Here is a 19513-nt window from a genome sequence, read left to right on the forward strand (position 1 = left end):
CGCGCGCGCGTGCGCGCGCACACACACACACACACACACACACACCACCTGAGCATTCAGGACTTCCCAAATATTCCTATCTCAACCTGGTCATATGGCTGCAGGGACTGCCTAAGAACATATGTGTGTGTTACTTTTTTTAAAAAATGATGTTTAAAAAAAAATAAAGTAGAATTTGGCCAGGAGTAGGGTGGTGCGTGCCTTTAATTCCAGCATTTGGGAGGCAGAAGCAGGTGGGTCTTCTGAGTGAGTTCCATGCCAGCCCGACTATATATAAGACCCTGTCTCAAAAAGAAAAATGATGTAGAATTAACGCCAACAGGAAAGTGTCCACTCTAAAAGGCCTAGTTGGGTGGCCTTGAGTTGGTGCCGTGACCTCTGTTTCCATCTTAGCTACTCGTATGAAAGGACACCAGACCCCTGAGGTCATTGTCTGTTCTCTCCTCCCACAATGACTGGTGGTCACTTGTCTTCTTCTGAGGTTGCGGCCCGCATTTGAAACAACCCAGCCTAGTACGCTGGGGGAGTAGGTTTCTCAGGGAAGCTGGACAGAGCCCTGTGTGTAATTTACCTGGAAGGAAATATGCAGGGGTAAAGTGAGTGGGTGAACGGGTAGACAGATTTACCCACCTGTCTGTAGCCGGGAGCTTCCACCTCCTGAGGGTCTTCTTCACTTTAGTCTTTCTGCGTAGCCTGTTTCTTAACGCCCTGTGAATGGGCTGATCCACACCAGAGATTGCTGCTGATTGCTTCTCTTTTGGCTTTTGAGACAGGGTTTCTCTGTGTAGCTTTGGAGCCTGTCCTAGAACTCACTGTGTATATCAGTCTGTCCTCAAACTCATGGAGATCCACCTGTCTCTGCATCCCAAGTGCTGGGATTAAAGGCAAGCACCACCACTGGCCAGCAATTGTTCCCCCCCCCCCATGGGAAGATAGTTTATTTTCCCATAATAAATGTTTGGGTTGTTTCTGCCCCCACCCCACTGGGCATGGGAGGCAGATTCAGTGTCCAGGAGCTAACTCTCCTCTCTCCCCAGAAATAATGAAGTCGAAAAAGTTCTGTGTGGTTAAAGCAGACGGGGAAATGAGAGCCAAGGAGACTTGTGCCTAGTCCCGGGTCTCACGTGCCATCTGTGTGGAATCGACACAGAGACAGACCCTCTCTGGGCCTCAATTCTTTTCTACTGTAAAGCGGGTGCATGATGGCACCCACCTCATGGGCTTATCGGCAGGGTTATAGGACATGGTGTCGGGCCTGAGACACTGAGGGCACTTGACCAGCAGCTGGCAGACAAGGACCTCTGCTGGCTTGCATGTGGGCAGGGCCTGTGTCCCAGGTCTGGGCAGATCAAACTGGAAAGCTCCACTCTGGGGCCTCACTTGGGTATTCTGACCACACCCCTGCCTGCCCTTACCCCTTAAAGGTTTTCCGTGATGGCGCCTGAAATCGCAGCTTGCCTAAACCTCACCAGTCTCCCACCACTTTGTCCCTGTAGAGCTAGGAAGCAAATACGCCTGGTTTCCCAGCCCACGTCTGTGTGAGCAGACAGGAAACCACAGCCGCACATGAGCAGTGCAAATGGGCTAGGAATTTTTGAAAGTACAGATTGGAGGCTGTCCTCAATGACTCGGTGAGGCTGAAAACACCCGGGGGACACACGGATCCCTCCTTTCATTTTTTCACTCAATAAACTTGCGTGGAAACCCCTCCACCACCACAGTGTTCTGTGACCCTTGGTGGGGGGAAGAGGCCACCATGAGGTAACAGGGCAAACCTGAGCCTCAGTTTCCTTATTTGCAAGTCATCCCTGAGCTGCACCAATTGACATGACATGCGTGGCACAGAACGATGTTCACACACACACATGTAATATGGGCAGTGAGAGCAAGAGGAACTCCGTCTCTGGGTTAAGGGGCCGCGGGTAAACTTCCCTTCCTCCTGGTATCTCCTTAAGAGTCACTTAAAGTATGTGCATGTGCTCCGTTGTGTTGCGTGTTTCGTATGTATGAGTATGTATGCATCAGGTGTGTGCATGTGGCGGAGGCCAGAAGTGGGTGTCAGAGCACCAGGGACTGGGGCTACAGGCAGTTGTGGGTCACCGTGTGGGTGCTAGGAACTGAACCTGGTCCTCTGAAAGAGCAGTAAGTGCTCTTAACCCCTGAGCCATCTGTCCAGCCCCAGCCACATTTACAATTAGAGCAATAAAACCATTCCTGGGGCTATGTGATGGGACCTTCTGGCTCTGTCAGTATTTCTTTCCTTCCCGAGGGAAAAGCAAGTTGATACTGAGTACATCTGAGACAGTGGAATGGAGCTTTTAGAGATCCACCATTTCTGGGGGTCACAGACTGTCCAGCTGAGGCCTCAGGGTGGCCAGTGGGTTCCTAGCAATGTGTAATGGTTTTTTTTTTTTCTCCTCCAAAGTTAAGTTTTTCAGGTCTTTTGCAGGGCTAATGAAAATAAGAAGAGGAGCCTGGCATGGTGGCACACGCCTTTAGCTCCCGCACTCAGGAGGTAGAGGCAGGTAGATCTCTGTGACTTTGAGGCCAGCCTGATGCCCATGGGAAGTTCCAGGCCAGCCACAGCTACATAGTAAAATTCTGTCTTAAAAAATATCACAAGAAAGAAAGAAAGAAAGAAAGAAAGAAAGAAAGAAAGAAAGAAAGAAAGAAAGAAAGGAATGAATGAATGAATTGTGGTTGTAGCCCAGTGACAGGTGCTCCCCAGCACGTGAGGTTTTGGGTGTGACTCCCCAGCAGGGGAGGTTTGTTAGGTGTGACTCCCCAGCATGTGAAGTCTTAGATGTGACTCCCCAACATGTGATGTTTTAGGTACATTCCCCAGCATGGGAGGTTTTAGGTGTGACTCCCCAGCATGGGAGGTTTTAGGTGTGACTCCCCAGCATGGGAGGTTTTAGGTGTGACTCTCCAGCATGGGAGGTTTTAGGTGTGACTCTCCAGCATGGGAGGTTTTAGGTGTGACTCCCCAGCATGTGAAGTCTTAGGTGTGAGTCCCCAACATGTGAGGTTTTAGGTGTGACTCCCCAGCATGGGAGATTTTTTAGGTGTAACTCCCCAGCATGGGAGGTTTTATATGTGACTCCCAAGCATGGGAGGTTTTAGGTGTGACTCCCCAGCACTGAATAAAAGGTTTTCAATTACAGCAAATAAACGGATGTTAGGCCATTATGACTTGATATTAAGAATGGGCAGTGGGTCAGAAATGATGTAATGTACAATCCTGAGAAATCCCTGGGAAAACTTGGCTTGGGGAGATACCCCAGGACCCACTAGTGGGTACCTCACAACAGCCAGTGTCTGTTTGCCCTGTGCACCCTAGACTTCTGAGGAGACAATAGAATTGCCTTAAAATTCTCAGCTATAAAATCCCAGAACAGAAACAACAACAACAACAACAAAAACCAACAGTACCCTTCATCTCCCCTCACGTCTCATACCATACGGAATAAACCTGCGAAACAAAACCCAAAGATGACGTCAGGGTAGGGCTGTCAAATGGGGCAATAAATACAGTATGTCTAGTTAAATTTGAATTTAAGATAAACAAGAAAAAATTTAGTACTGGTTGCCTGTGCCAGTATTTGAAACATGCTCATAACCCTGCCCCCTCCAAAAAATTGTTTATTTAAAACTTAAATGAACCCAAGCTTTATTTCAGCCAGCTCCACAGGCCTGGGAAACACAGTCCTCATCTTTGGGTTCTGTGCCTTCAGTATTCCAGAACTTGAGCCAAGTCAGAAGGGGCCTATAGGCTGCACACAGCTTTTGGCCTGGTGGAAGTGTGTGCCCTTCCCTGTGTCTTCCTGCAGTGGGTCTGACTACCACATTGGTGTGGCCAGGCCCATGGTGCGGTTCCCTGCTTAGGGAAGAATCCAGGTTCTGAGAAGGAAAGTGCCCAGCCCTGGAGTTCCCAGCCTACAAGGCTGGATTTTGTGTTTTGGGCTCTGTAGCTCTCAGCCCTGGCTGTACACTGAGTCCCCTGGGAGACCTGGAAAGTCTCTGCTCAGGCTGCACCTAAGCCAATGACAGCGCGTCTGGCTCCCAGCACCAGGCTGACCCAAGGCTCTCAGGTGGCACAGCCTGCAGCCAGGACTGTAATTCTGAGGAAGCCCTTCCCTCCCCCTCCCTCCTAGACATCCTCACTCTGAGGTGGAATTCCTTTAGATCTCATGTCCCCCGTTTATATTTGTGGTCATGTCATGTACTGGGCCTGCCTCATCAATCAGTACACCCCGGGACAGCATGCAGATGAGGAAAACGACGCTCACATCTGCTAAGGTACACTGACATTCCAGCTGTCCTCTTCCCCCAGAACGTTGTAGGGGGTCCCAAGGATGAAGCACAAAGGGTCTGGCTCCGAGTGGATCCCATCTTCCCTCTGCCCCGTGACTCGTCAGTTTAAACAAACATCATGCCAAGGCCATAGCATCACGGGCTAGACAGTCTGAAATATTTGGTTGCTTCAATATCATTTAAGTGGAAAAAAAAGGACACAGCGCCTTGCAGCTAACTGGGAAAGGCCAGTGCCTGAGGTGGCTCTTCACTTCTTGCTCTGATGTCATTCTGTAAGCTTCTTCCTCAGTCTGGCTGTCCTGTGGGGCAAACGAAGGGCCGCCCACTTGCTATGACAGTCCCGTGTCCTACCAACTGCTTATCTAGGTCTCAAGACATAATGGCCTCATCGACTCATTAGGGTTCAAACCCCATCTCTTGACTTGTGGCCAGAGGCAGGAGGTGGGGTAGTAGTGACTGGCCAGATTGAAGAACCCCGGACTCCTCGGGTTATAGCTGTGAGGGTGGGTTGTTCTTTCTGAGGGAATATCTGGGTGTGGATACAGAAGCCCCAGCAGGAGTCCTGCCTGGGCCTTGCATGGCACCATGTACCTGACTGGAAAGGCTGCATGCCCTCTGCTGAGACAGAAGGCTCTAGATTATATGCTAGCTGCGCTCATTTTCTTAAATTATATATCACAGCACACAAAACACATGTAAAACCAGTATATATGGGGCTCTCAAGCAGCTAAGAGCACCTGCTGCTCTTCCAGAGGACGCAGTTCTATTCCCAGTACCCACAGGGTAGCCCGCAAACATCTGTAACTCCAGTTTCAGGGGATCCAGTGCCCTCTTCTGGCTTTCGTGGGCAGCAGCTGTGCAAGCGGCACGCATACACATATACAGGCAAACATAAAAATAAGAAAAATGTTTTAAAGTACATACAAACATATTTTAAATATATATTCAGCTCTTAGAATCACCCAAAGTACAAGGTGTGTGTGTGTGTGTGTGTGCGTGTGTGTAACAACATGAAGATAGGTATGTGTATGTACGTATCAACAGCTATAGGCTCGAACAAGCGTTCAGAAAGCAAGACCATTTCTCCTTACCTGCTGGTCTGAAGACATGGGCAGGCCTTGAAAGCCATCTCTAAACCGTTGGCTTCCATGTTAGTCACTCTTCCGTCTGCTGTAACAGAATCCCTGAAGCTTTGCTGAGAAGTCTGTTTGGCATGCTGTGCAGGTTGAAAGAGCCTATAGGGCTGCCTTCCTGATCTGGCCTCTGGCAGCCCCCCCCCCCCCCCGCCCCGGGAGCTGCCATCAGGGTGGCGGACAAAAGCAGAAGAGATCACCTAGTGAGACAGAAGCTGGAGGGAATCGGGGCTCAGGTTTGTTCCCTTACAACAATCCGTCCTCACAGGGCAGAGTTGCTCCTCAGCCCAGCTCGCACCCTCGGGGACCAGCACATCCAGTAGCGTGCACTGAGCCCTGTCACTCAGAACTAACGTTCCCTCTTAATCATCAAGGCCCTAGCTCCCATCACAGAAAACCCAGAGGACTTAGCAAACTAGAGTTCCCGGAAGCACACCTCACCCTGCCCGCTGTCCACCTGCCGCTTTGTGACACCTCAGCCTTGCACTGAACCTGCTAGAAGGAGCTCTTGACTCTCCCCACCTGGTGCTCTTCCAATCCCCTCTGTCAGCAGAGGCACCTCCCACTGCAGACGCTGGCATCCACAGTTCCTCTTCCCTCCCAACTATTGCGTGCTCTGTCGTTTCTGCTCCCAGAGTTATCGTATTGAAGAGTCCCGAATCTAGACAAGACAGCTTGGATTCTGTGCCAAGTCGTGCCCCCTACACTGTATGTCTCAGCTCCCACCTTTGCCAGAAGGCAGTAGCAATAGTTCATACCTATCAATCACAGTGTTTAAATGAGATACATGCGTTCAGGTTAACCTGCCACACGGTAGGACCCCAATATAGGATTTCGGCTCTTTAGGCTGCTGTTACGTTCTGGCTGGGGAAACAGTAATGCCCAGACGTACAAATGTATGAAAACCTTGGAGAGAGAGAGAAAAAAAGGACAAAGGAAGGAGGCAAAAAGTTGGGCTTGGTGCATGAACCCCAGGACTTGGGAAACTAAGAACAGCCTGGTCAGGGAGTGAAAAAAGAGAAAGCAAGATAGAGAAAGAAGAGAGGCCCTTTTTTGTTTGGTTTTTCAAGACAGGGTTTCTATGTGTAACAGCCCTAGTTGTCCTGGAACTAGCTCTGTAGATCAGGCTGGCCTCGAATTCACAGAGATCCGCCTACCTCTGCCTCTCTAGTGCTGGAGGCAAGTGCTACCACCACCCGGCCAAGAAGGCCCTTTTTAAAGCAATAGCAAAGACAGAGGCTCAGGTAGCATGCAATCCAGTCTGACCACCTGCAGAACTAAGGTCAGGGTCAGGGGATCTGGGGGCCAGAGGCTGAGGTCACGGGAGTATCTGGGATGAGATCCGAGGGAGCTGAGGTCATTAGGTCTAGGAGTTCAGGAGCGGTGCCTGAAGGCTGGGATGACATCAGGAAGAGCTGGGGTCTGCAGTCTCATGGCTGAGATTGGGGTGGGGGGTGCTATCTAAGATCATGTTCTGAGGTTTGGGAGAAGGGTGGAGTCAGAAGTCAAGGGTCCAGGGTCTGAGGCCTGAAGTTGGGGTCTGGTGCTTCGGGGATACGTGTCTGAGATCTGGGGGTAATGGGATCCAGGGTCTGAGGTCTGGGGTCCAGGGTGCCCGCGGGCCTCCTGACGCTACTCCTCTGTCCCACAGAAAGCACCTTCGCGGACACACTGACACCCCTGCGCCTGGGCCAGGCCCGCCTCAGCGCCTGCCCTCCTCCTGGCAGCCACGACACCGCCAACTTCGACAACAATGAGCTGGAGAATAACCAGGTGGTGGCCAAGCTGGGTCACCTGGCTCTCGGCCGTCAGGACGCCGCCGTTCCGTGCGTGTCCCGCGATCGCGCGCGGCCCGCGTCGTCTCCCGCGCTGTTGGACGCGGAGCTGCGCTTCCATGCCACGCGCGGCCCCGACGTGAGCTTGTCCGCCGATCGCAGGCTGGCCTGCGCGTCCCGGCCCGACGGCGGCCGCACGCTGGTGTTCTCCGAGCGGCCACTGCGGCCGGGGGAGAGCCTGTGCGTGGAGGTGGGCCGGCCGGGACTGGCGGCACCCGCGGCTGTGGCCTTCGGCATCACGTCGTGCGATCCCGGCGCGCTGCGGCCATCCGAGCTGCCCGCCGACCCTGCCGCGCTGCTGGACCGCAAGGAATACTGGGTGGTGGCGCGCGCCGGGCCGGTCCCCAGCGGCGGCGACGCACTCAGCTTCACCCTGCGGCCGGGCGGCGATGTACTGCTCGCAGTGAACGGGCGCCCGCGGGGACGCCTGCTGTGCGTGGACACCTCGCAGGCGCTCTGGGCCTTCTTCGCGGTGCGCGGCGGAGCGGCGGGCCAGCTGCGCCTTCTGGGTGAGTGACCCCGGGTCCCCAACAAGAGCTCCCCCCCCCCCCCAGCACCGGGCTGCTGTCGGGGCTTGGCTGGCCGGCCGATGAGTGTAGTTTTTATTTCCCTTATGATTAATTTTATTAGGATTTTTAAAAGAAAATGAATAATGGCTATTAATTGTGAGAGAGAGGAGGGGAAGTCACTAGCATATGCAAGAGAAGCAGCACCCCAACACGTCCAGAAAGCAAAGGGAAAGCAGAGCGGTTCTGTTTTGAGATGATTCTTGCCTGTGCTGCCTGGTCAGCAAAGGGACAAGACACCCACCGTTTGTGAGACGCCGACAGGGACAGCTGCACAGTGTGACATTTGCTGCAGCAGAGGGGGTAGCGAAGGGTCCAGAGAGCACAGTGCCATCCTCACAGCCTGGCCCAGAGCAGATACAGCTGCCTTGCCACCACGTTGCCCTGGATGCTCCCAGCGACCTATGAATCCCCATCTACACACAGGACAACAGGAAGGCAGAACTCAGCATCCAAGGGTCACACAGCCCTGGAGTGCTGGGCAGATATCATTCTCCTGGGTTCTCAGTATCCTGGGTGGGAGAGAGTGCTGTGTCCGAGGTGAGGTTATCATAGGGATGAAATGATGGACAGCTCTTCAGGCCCCTAGCTGGTGCCTGAAACAGAACTGTCATAGGTAGCTACAACCGGGGTGTCTGAAGGAGGGCAGAAGAGGAGCAGGGTGCCTGTGGCTGTTGGCCAGAATTATTTTGCTTTTATTTTTGTTCTTTATTTTATTTTACTGATATTTATTGAGCTCTACATTTTTCTCTGCTCCCCTCCCTGCCTATTCAATACTCCCCCAAGGTCCCCCATGCTCCCAATTTATTCAGAAGATCTTGTATTTTTCTACTTTCTACTTCCCATGTAGATTAATTAGATCTACGTAAGTCTCTCTTAGTGTCCACATTGTTGTCTAAGTTCTCTGGGATTGTGGTTTGTAGGCTGGCTTTCTTTGTTTTATGTTTAAAAACTACCTATGAGTGAGTACATGTGATAATTGTCTTTCTGTGTCTGGGTTACCTCACTCAAAATAATGTTTTCTAGCTTCATCCATTTTCCTGAAAAATTCAAGCTGTCGTTATTTTTTTCTGCTGTGTAGTACTCCATTGTGTAAATGTACCACACTTTTCTTATCTGCTCTTCGATCGAGGGGCATTTAGGTTGTTTCCAGGTTCTTGCTATGACAAACAAAACTGCTATGAACATAGCTGAGCATATGTCCTTGTGGCATGATTGAGCATCCTTTGGATATATACCCAAAAGTGGTATTGCTGGGTCTTGAGGAAGGTGTTTCCTAATTTTCTGAGAAATCACCACACTGACATCCAAAGGTGCTGTTCCAGCTTGCATTCCCACCAGCAATTCAGGAGTGTTCCCTTTACCCCACAACCTCTCCAGCATAAGTTGTCACCAGTGTTTTTGATCTTGGCTATTCTTACAGGTGTAAGATGGAATCTCAGAGTTGTTTTGATTTGAATTCCTCTGATGACTAAGGATGTTGAGCATTTCCTTAAGTGTCTTTCAACCATTTTAGATTCCTCTGTTGAGAGTTCTCTGTTTAGGTCTGTACTTCATTTTTTTTAATTGGATTATGTGATCTTTTGGTGTCCAAATTCTTGAGTTCTTTGTATATTTTGGAGATCAGACCTGTGTCTGATGTGGGGTTAGTGAAGATCTTTTTCCATTCTGTAGGCTGTCGTTTTGTCTTGTTAACCGTGTCCTTTGCATTACAGAAGCTTTTCAGTTTCAGGAGGTCCCATTTATTAATTGTTTCTCTCAGTGTCTGTGCTGCTGGGGTTATATTTAAGAAGTGGTTCCCTGTGCCAATGAGTTCAAGTGTACTTCCCACTTTCTCTTCTATAAAATTCAGTGTGGTTGGCTTTATGTTGAGATCTTTGATCCATTTGGACTTGAATTTTGTGCATGTTGATAGATATGGGTCTATTTTCATTTTTCTACATGTTGATATCCAGTTATGCCAGCACCACTTGTTAAATATGCTTTCTTTTTTCCATTTGATTTTTTTTTTTTTGCTTCTTTATCAAAGATCAGGTGTTCGAAGGTATGTGGATCGATATCCGGGTTTTCTATTCGGTTCCATTGGTCCTCCTGTCTGTTCTTATGCCAATACCAGGCTGTTTTCAGTACTGTAGCTCTGTAGTAGATTTTAAAGTAAGGGATTGTGATACCTCCAAAAGTTCTTTTATTGCACAGGATTGTTTTGGCTATCCTGGGTTTTTTGCTTTTCCTAATGAATTTGAGTACCGTTCTTTTGAGGTCTTTGAAGAATTTTGCTGGGATTTTGATAGGTATTATTTTTGTTCTTGTTGAATAACCTAATATTTCAGCCTGAGACAAGTTGCCCAAGTTCCTGCTATGTTAGCTGACTTTCCATCAAGCGGAGTAAAAGAGGTTCACTCTTCTTCCCAAGGAGGGCATATTTTCTGAATTAGCACTGAGCTTGGGCAGAGAGAATTAGTCACAGCCCAGGATCCTGTAGCTGTGACAAAAACCCACTCTTAAGTGACCCATGCAACAAAGGGTAGTGTAACTCGGAAGCGCAGGAGTCTGTTGGACGGATTCGGAAAAGCTAGGTCTAAACGATGCCTGCGCGCCATCAGGACAAGCCCTGTCCTGGCTCCTCTCTCAGTGGAACAAACCTTCCCTTTCCCAACAGTTCTAATGGCAGTGGCAGGGTGGCCTTGCTTGGCTTGTGTGCCCTTCTTGAGGGATTGGAGAATGGAAGGTTCTTTGGACTTGACCTGGTATCCTAAGGCTATTTCTGAATTAGGAGTAAAGTTAAAGCCGTACCCCCGTGAATGCCCCAAGGTAGGGATGGCGGCTGGGCAGGCAAAACACAGGCATCCACCATATTGATGGAACCCTGGACGGTCACTCAAATCTGCTTCCCAGACAGAAGGGCTGCAGAGAGGGCTGCTGAGGGATGAGGAGCAGGGACTGGCAGAGCCTGTGCCACCTGCACACCCCTAATGGAGTCTCTTCGGCTCCCAGGTACCCTGCAGTCCAGCCCTGAGACCACAACCCCATCGGGGTCCTTCAGCGGCTCCCAGGATGACAGTGATTCGGACATGACCTTCGGTGTCAACCAGTCTTCCTCGGCATCAGAGTCATCTCTGGGTAAGGAAATGTAAACCTCCCAGGGCACAGGGGTTCCTGATGGTGTGGGTTCTTTGGCTGTGCCAGTGGCCTTGGCCTCTGCTGGCTGAGCAGGTCTGCTGTGTTTTCCATTGCCTCTGCTCCTTCCTTCTGGTGTGCTCATAGGAGCATAAATATGGAGGTTCAGAGGCCCAAAGGCTGCTGAGGAAGCCAGTTTACCTTTGTGCTTTTGGGGACGGCAGTATCAAAACTGTGTAAAACTGAAGAGGTAGACGAAGATGGGACTCTCCACACTGTGCCCCGTTTCTACCGTGGGAACACCGTGTTCTTGGGGTTTCCCAGCAGAGCCCCTCTGAGAGCCATGTCACTAATGATGTCCTACCTTCCTTCTGGCAGTGACCGCCCCCAGCTCCCCGCTGAGCCCCCCAGTGTCCCCAGTCTTTTCTGCACCTGAACCAGCGGGCAGCAGGAACGGAGAGTGTACAGTGTGCTTCGACAGCGAGGTGGACACGGTCATCTATACGTGTGGACACATGTGCCTCTGCCACAGCTGCGGCCTGCGGCTCCGAAGGCAGGCACGGGCCTGCTGCCCCATCTGCCGGCGGCCCATCAAGGATGTCATCAAGATCTACAGGCCTTAGCGGTGCCACTGGCTCGGCCAAGGCAAGGTCACCTTTCGGAAGCCCCTGTCAGGTGGGCGACACCATGTCTACCAGGGAGCCCAAAGTCAGAAGCCATCTCTCATCTGCCATTCCGCAGTGATGAGCAAGGCAGGACAGGCGTGGTGATGAGGCCCTGGGGGCCAGAGCCCAGGCAGGCATTGCTTCTGGCTCAGACACACGCTGCCCCCAAAAGCCTGTCCCAAGATTCAGCTCAGGAACTGCCTGGCAGATCACCTGCCTCTTGGTGACCTTCCGCTGGGAAAGGGTGCCCTCTGTCTGTGCAATGCTTCTTCGGGTTTGGGTTGAGTGTGTGTGTCGGGGTGGGGTGGGGGAGACAGCACAGGGAATGAGTGTGAGCGAACGGGTGAGGGCGTGTGTGCGGGTGTTCTGTGCGGGGATCTGTCGTCTCCCGGAGGGTATTTAACACTAAGGGATGTGCAATCCGGGCCCAGATGTTAATGTGATGGTTGTCCACTTTCTGGGGGTGTGGGTTTCTGCAACGAGCTAGCTTTGAGCACATGAGGCCTGAACCTACCTACACAGAACTCCTTCGACGGTATAGAAAGAGGCACTCACATTTCCTAAGGGAAAGCAAAAATAACTTCACTGTTTACAGCTCCCAGAAACAGCTCTTGCCGAGGGGGAAGGTGGGCGGGGACAGACGAGCACAGGTGGCTTTCACTGCTTACTCAGACTAGGAGCTGCCTTCCCATGGCGGCTGAGGACAGGTGCCCCAAGCCCTAGCATCCTGGATTCCTTCATCCCCAGCCAGTAGAACAGTAAGCGCCTCGCCTCTCGGCCCCGTCCATACGTGTCCTGGAGTTTTATAATGCCCCTGCTGTTCTCTGGGGCGACTCCGTAACTCCGGTGGTAGAATTAAGGAGAGCTGTGGGCATGTCCCAGCCACCAGCTGGCAGAAGCCAGAACACCCAGACTCCCTATCTGGAGTGTGTCCTGATCCTCTCGTTTTCCTCTTGACTATTAAGGTGATAACTAATACACTTGTTAGATACTTGTGAAGAGCTGACTGAGATGCTCCCCATTCCTGGACCTCTTTGCTGACATTTCCCAGGACCCTGGTCCTGGCCCTGGTCCCCTCTCACTGGGCCAGACCTGTTCCTGTAGGCTCCCAGACCTTGCCATTGCTGATGTTCTAGCCAGGCGTGCCCCTCCCTTCAGAAGAGCCGCCGTTCCGGCATCCATCTGCCCGCTGGGAGCTGTACCTTTAGAAGGGTTCCTTGACTCCTCTGTTTCTTGGTTCCTACTTGGAAGCCTGGTGCCAGGCACTCGGGAGACCCACATGTTCTGAGAAAGCTTGAGGCAGCTTGTGAGGAGCAGCTTTTTCCTCACAGCTGACCATCTCTTGCCGTGAGGGAGGAAGGGGGAAAAGAAGCATTTAAGAAGTGAGGCTCATTGGACAGGCTTTGACAGGAGCCATGGACCACCTGACAGAGGCCCAAGCTGCAGTCAGTGTGACTGGGTGGCGGAGCTCCGGGCCTGCATTGCTTCTCTGTTTGGGAGGGTCTGGATCTGACTCAGTCACAGCTTCCCCATTCCTGTCCCCAGCAAGAACCTCTGGCTTTTCCCTTAGGGATTGCAGGGCGCATGTTCATCCTTTCTCATTGTCCTTTTGCAGTTTTTTTTTTTTTTTTTTTTTTGAGAAAGGGTTTCTCTGTATTCCTGGCTGTCCTGGAACTCTTTCTGTACATCAGGCTGGCCTCAAACTCATAGAAATCTGCCTGCCTCTGCCTACAGGGTGTTGGAACTAAGGGCGTGCACCATGCCTATCTGGATTCAGTTAAATGTTTTAAAGAGCTACAGGAACCCCTGTCTGCCTGGGTTAGAGTCAGAGAAACAGGCACATTGGGTACCCAGCTCAATTTATGCAGCCAAGTTTTTGGCTTCTCCATGTGCTGGGCATGGGCAGAGTCACCTCATCACCAGCGGTGGTGACTTGTTTTCCAGGCAGTCATGGCCCTGTCTGATCATAGTCTCTAACTGCCCAGTCTCGTGGCCTTGGAGAGTCACTTCCCCTTTGCCTCTTGCTCTCCCAGCTGGACCCTGGCGTTGCAGCAGGGGTCACCCATGGCCACTACCAGGAAATGAGCAGCTGAGGTCCTAGAGCCAGGGGTGGACCAGGTATGCTCCTGGTGACCCCTACCAGGACAGAAAGGCTCCACAGGCCTGTTTAGCCCGCTCTGCAGCCGCTAGAAATAGCTGCCGTGTTTCCCACAGAGCAAAGGGGGCTGCTTCTGTTCTAAAAGCTGGGCATTTGCCAGGGCTCTGAAAAAATGGAGCCAGGCCCTAGAGGCAGTGTGTGTGTCTCATCTCAACAAGGAGCAGGGGAGCAAGGAGTCCGTGTCTGTCCTTCTCACCTCTTCCATGCCTGCACACTGAGTTAGAGAGACACCTTTGGCAGGACCCTGCATACAGGTTTTGGTGCCATCCTGAGTCCCATCTGAGACCTGACTAATTAGAAGGCATGCCGTCTTACGGGGAACTGTGAAAACCACACCCACCATAGCCCCAGGATACTGGGATGCAGCTTCTAGGTCCAAGACCTTCAGCTTTAGGAAATGGGTACTCAGGATCTAGGAAACACAGTATTGTCCTCATTTGGTGGGGGAGATGTGAGATCCTGTGGAGGACCTTAAGGCTCACACAACAGGAAGTGGCATGGCCAGAATCCCAGCCCCCCCCCTCCCCGCATCTAGTCCTGGCCGGCCTGCCTCACTCCTCAGGAAGCTCAATACTGCCCAAGTCTTCTTTCTCTCAATTCACCTGGAAAGCCTGGCTTCCGCATCTGTGTAGAAGGTTCTGGGCCACAGTCCCTCTGCTGCCCATTCCCTAGAGGGGACAAGTGTCCTCTAAGGCCCGTGTATTTGCTGCCCTTCTGCACTGGAGTGTCACATGGGGCTGCTCTGGAGAGGGACCTTAGGCCACCCCTTTCTGGGATCTTGTGGCCACACCCCTCTCGGGTAGCACCCTGCCCCCATTTTCCAGGCTCACTGCCCATTTTATGCCCTGTGAGCCTCAAAAGCCAAGAGTATGATGGGGGGAGGCCAGGTGACAACCCCCCATTCGTGGCAGCCGTATCCTGTCCACTAGAACTTCCCGGAAAATGGTTGTTTCCCAAGCAACGTGGACTTCTCCACTTCCTGCATCCTCGGCGCCGTCTTGGGGTTGGCTTCTTGGGCAGCTGTCCTGCAGGGGCTGTGACACGGGTTTTCACTTGTTCAACATCTGCTCACCAGTGTGGCTCATGATCAGGACATGAGGTTGAGAACCGGGGCCAGAGGCTGAACCTGTGAGCAGCTCTCAGACCAGAGGCCGGAGGCCAGGTTAGAAACGGATCTCTCGTTCTGGAGTTGCGTCCTGTGCTAGTACATAGTAGGTGCTCAGGAAAAGACTGCAGATGAGTTCAGGGGCCAGGTTATGCATAGTCAGGAGTTTGGTGAAGTAGCATCACATGCATATGGACACAAAGTCATTCGACAGATGTTTGCTGAGTACCTCAGGATGTGAGCAGCTGTGTGGAGGGAACAGAGAGGGTGTGTCCAGCCCTGATGCCAGAATGGTGCCATCAACAAGGTAAGACAGGGCAGAACACGTGGGCTTTCTTGACCATTCTGTTGCCTTGGGTCCATTTAATTACAATGCCCACAAAGCTTCCCACACCCGCACTAGGTATGTGGGGGTCCCTTTGGTAAGTGAGCTCTTGCCAGACAGCAGGACCCCACCAGTCAGTAGCCACCTTCAGGTTCTACAAGGAGTCTCTGGGGAGACCTCTTCCAGCTACTTCCAGGAGCTGGGAGACACAGGAGCCCCAAGTCCCAGCTGGGAGTGGCATTGTGCAGCCTTGGAGCCTGGGAAGCAGCAACTGCACTGTACCCTCCGTCCCGCCCTGGCTGGGGTCATGGCTCAGGAACACACAGCCTCCCGGCTCTTCTCAGTTCTTCAGTGTCTCACCCGGGTCCCTCATGGAACTGCCCATGCGACAATCTGTCTGTGCCTTATGGAGGTGTGAGTGCGTGCACTTTTTACCCTTTACAATGCAACCCTTCAAAGTGGACAAGAAGCTAGCAGATGTGGTAGGGCTCCAGATGCTGGCGGGGAGTCCCCGAGACCCTCCTGTGGTTTGCTGGTGGACTGATAATGTTCATCCCCACCCCACTCCCACTACCTGTGTACAGATCCCCTGAGACATGTATGTCCTTTCTGATTCAATACTGTGACTCTCCAGCCCTGTCTAATCTTTGGGGAGCTGTACTAAAGGCCTGAGAGCTTGGGGAGTGAGCCGGGAAGGGTTTGCGCTGATCTCTGTGTGTTGTGTGTTCTGATATTTGTCTGATTTTATCTGTTTTGTATTAACATAACTTTCCTGTTTGAAAAACAAATACAACTCTGGCTTGATTTAAAAAAAAAAAGTCTCATCAGATTTTTTTTTTAAAATTGTGCTGAATGTTGTATTGGTGAGTGGAGGGAGGGCTCCAAATCCTGCCAGCCTTTAAAACAGGTGAGGTCACGTCCGAAGAACCTCAACGGTCCTTAGTCCTTGCACCATGTCACTACACAGTTGCAAAACTGCTGCAAAGAAATCCTTTCGCTAAGGGTGAACACTGATCGTGGCGATGTTAGCAGCAGTATCGGTTAGCGTGGCAGGAAGCCAAGAGCCCGAAGTGTGCAGTGACCAGGTGCTTCCTGAACTCTGGAAGTATCAAACTGCCCAAGGTGGGAAGAACAGAACGCAGCCTCCACCCCTGAGTTGATTGCTCTGCATCCTGCGCTCCTTTGTTCTCCCTCCCTCCCCAGGTGTGTTCTCCAAACCGCATGACTACTCAGCCTGCATCCTGCCCTCCATCATCCCTTAGGGGACCAACCTGTGCGGCATCCCTTCCTGAACCAATCCCTGACACCAGGCTGATGTGGGCCCTGATTGGCTAGACCCAGGACTTGCATTGGCCTTTTCCTGGGAATATTAGAGCAGCCTGGACAGACAAACTGACAGACGTCTCTGTAGGAATGGCTGAGTGAGCCATGAGATGGTACCAGGAAGCTGTCATGTGAAGCCAGGGCAGCCTGACTCTGGTATCTTGGTTAGACCTCTGCACATTGAGAGCCTTGATTTCAGGGTGGGTGTGACTGCTGTTGTGGTCGTGCTTGGAGATGCTCTGGGCACTAGTGTCCAGCACTCCCAACAGGCAACAAATGTTAGGCTTTACAGCACAGAAATGTGTTAATGTTAACAAGACTTGGGACGGAAGCCTGGAGGACCGAAGCCAGTTCAAGGCCACCCTGATCACATAGCAAGTTCCAGGTTGGGGTGGGAGGCAGTCTAAAATCACACACACAGGCTGACCTGATATGGATGTGAGGAAGCCATGCATCACAACCAGCACAGAGAAGTAGTCAGAGTGGGCTGCCCTGAGCTCATGCTGACTCCCTGCCAGATCCACATCTTTTTCCTCCTCTCCTCTCCTCTCCTCTCCTCTCCTCTCCTCTCCTCTCCTCTCCTCTCCTCTCCTCTCCTCTCCTCTCCTCTCCTCTTCTCCTCGCCCCTCCCCTCCCTTCCATCTCACTATGCAGATCTGACTGGTCTCAAATTCAGAGATCCACCTGTCTCTGCCTCCCAAGTGCTGAGATTAAAGGCGTGCTCCACCACTGCCCAGCTGGTTCTAACCAGTTATAGCAAGCAGATATGATTTCATTAAAGCTTGAGGTTAGAATGAAAATTACCTCTCCGTTCTGCAAAACCCACAAAGAGTGGCTGACCCCAGCTGGAATTTGTTGGAATTTGCCTGGAATTCTCAGGCAGCTGGTGTGAGTTTAGGATCAGCATTTAGTCATGGTGAGATAAGGCCAGGTTGACTGGCTTGCTTGGGCTTCCTGTAGTCCAGGGTTTCAGGCCCAGGTGACCGGGGTGCAGCCCCAGGAATGCAAGTGGGCCTGTCAGAACATCCCAGCTGGACTACTGCGTTAGGAACGATGGGGAAAGAGAAACGCACCAGCCTTTCGTTAGCCTTAGCCATGGAAACCACCATATCCACAGGATGTCTATAAGGCCTCTTAGAAGTTCCCACTTGCAGAGGAAGAAACCAAGGACTCCCAGAGGAAGAAGTAGATCTTGTCAAAGCAGAACTGTTCACAGTTATGTTTGCTCTCCTTTCAGAACCCAGGCCCCTCCCTTTCCCCATGATACCGTGTTTCTTTGGTACTGGGGGACATTTTCATAAATATTATCTGAATATTTCATGAATATTTCATGAATAATAACCAGGAAATTTTTAATAAAGAAAAATTGTTACATTAAGCTGGGTTCTTTGGACCTGGAATACATTGTGAGATCTTGTAAAAATAAATGGATAGATAGATAGATAGATAGTTAGATAGATAGATAGATAGATGATAGATAGATAGATAGATAGATAGATAGATAGATAGATGGTAGCTGATGGATAGATGGATCGAGGGAGAGAATGGGAAGGAAAGCCAACTTAAGAGCAAAAAGGAGGGAGGGAAAAATTCTTGATTGAACAAGTTGAACCTGTTGGTTCTAGCTGCTTCCAGGACAGCTGGACCCAGGTACTCGTTGTACTCGTTATACAACTGCCTGTTTCTCTAGTCTTCTTTCTTCTAGGTTAGTGTCATGCTAGGCAGGTTTGCCCGCAGCAATTAAGGTGGCCCCAGTGGCACCTAACACGTCATGCCAACTAGTAAACATGTTAGAAATCTGTCCTATTGTGGAGACAAAAACCTGACCAAAGCAATTGAAGGGAGGGATGGTTGGCTTTAGCTCATGGTTTCTGGTGATAAAGACGCTATGGAGGTAGGAACAAGAGAGGGCTGGTCATAACCAGCTCTGCAGTTAGGAAGCAGAGAGTGGCGAATGCTGGTGCATGACTTGCTCTCTCATTTTTTATTCTGGCAGGTAGGGTGGAACTTCCCACCTCAATTCTCCTAATTAAAAATCCTCTCATAGACACAGCCAAAGATTTGTCTCCAAAGTGATTCTACATCCGTTCAAGTTGAAAGTCAGTATTAACCATCCCAAATTCACTCCTGTCTATTTGATACCCAAGTAGAACATTTTTAAGCCTCAGTCTTCAGCCCTTCTTCCTGTATGCAAATGGACATCTCATAACACACATTCAGTCCAACTTCAGAAGTCCTTATGGTCTTCAACGGTCCCTTTGCTTGTCCGGGCCACCCAGCTAGCTTACACCGAAATAACCTCACAGAAATTATATTATTTAAACACTGCCTGGCCCATTAGCTCTAACTTCGTATTGGATAATTCTTACATCTTAATTTAATCCATTTCTATTAATCTGTGTATTGCCACATGCCTGTGGCTTTCCGGCAAGATTCTAACCAGCATCCGTCTTAGGCAGGAGATCCATAGCATCTGCCACTCTGCCCTTCTTCCCAGCATTCAGTTCTGTCTACTCCACCTACCTAAATTTTGTCCTATCAACTAGGCCAAGGCAGGTTTCTTTATTCATTATCCAATGAAAGCAGCACACAAACAGAAGGAACTCCTACACCCGTACAATGCTATTTAAAAGCCGAAATCTCATGTGAGACTTAAGGTAATCACTTCACTATGAGCACCTATAAAAATAAGTAAATTAAACAAATAAATAGAAACACATTGCATATTCCAACACACAATGGAGCAAAATAGACATTCCTGCTTCAAAAGGGAAAATTGAGACATAACAAGGAATAACTGAACCCAAGCAAGACAAAAACCCATCAGAGCAAACACCAAATCCTGCAGCTCCACCTCTGTCATCTGGGACACATGATGGAACCACCTGAACTCCAAAGGGGTTAGGTAGACACGCTTCCAGCTTTGCTCCTTGCAGTATGCATACCTTTCCTTTTGAACTGTCTCTACTCCA

The 19513-nt window shown here is 50.8% G+C and overlaps 1 protein-coding gene across 1 annotated transcript in view; it reads left to right on the forward strand.

The window, feature by feature from the left end:
• The window catches only part of Neurl1b (neuralized E3 ubiquitin protein ligase 1B), a 32048-nt gene extending 18198 nt beyond the window's left edge, over nt 1-13850 (forward strand). Inside the window, exons 3-5 of the mRNA XM_050135405.1 lie at nt 7099-7791; nt 10843-10968; nt 11344-13850. Coding sequence (XP_049991362.1) covers nt 7099-7791; nt 10843-10968; nt 11344-11588 — 1064 coding nt within the window. The 3' untranslated portion in view covers nt 11589-13850. The remainder of the gene's footprint in view (nt 1-7098; nt 7792-10842; nt 10969-11343) is intronic.
• Nucleotides 13851-19513: the final 5663 nt, after the last annotated feature.

This window comes from Alexandromys fortis, unplaced genomic scaffold, assembly GCF_014885135.2.
Source record: "Alexandromys fortis isolate MF-2015 unplaced genomic scaffold, M_Fortis_MF-2015_v1.1 scaffold_29, whole genome shotgun sequence".
Classification (NCBI taxonomy): Eukaryota; Metazoa; Chordata; class Mammalia; order Rodentia; family Cricetidae; genus Alexandromys; species Alexandromys fortis.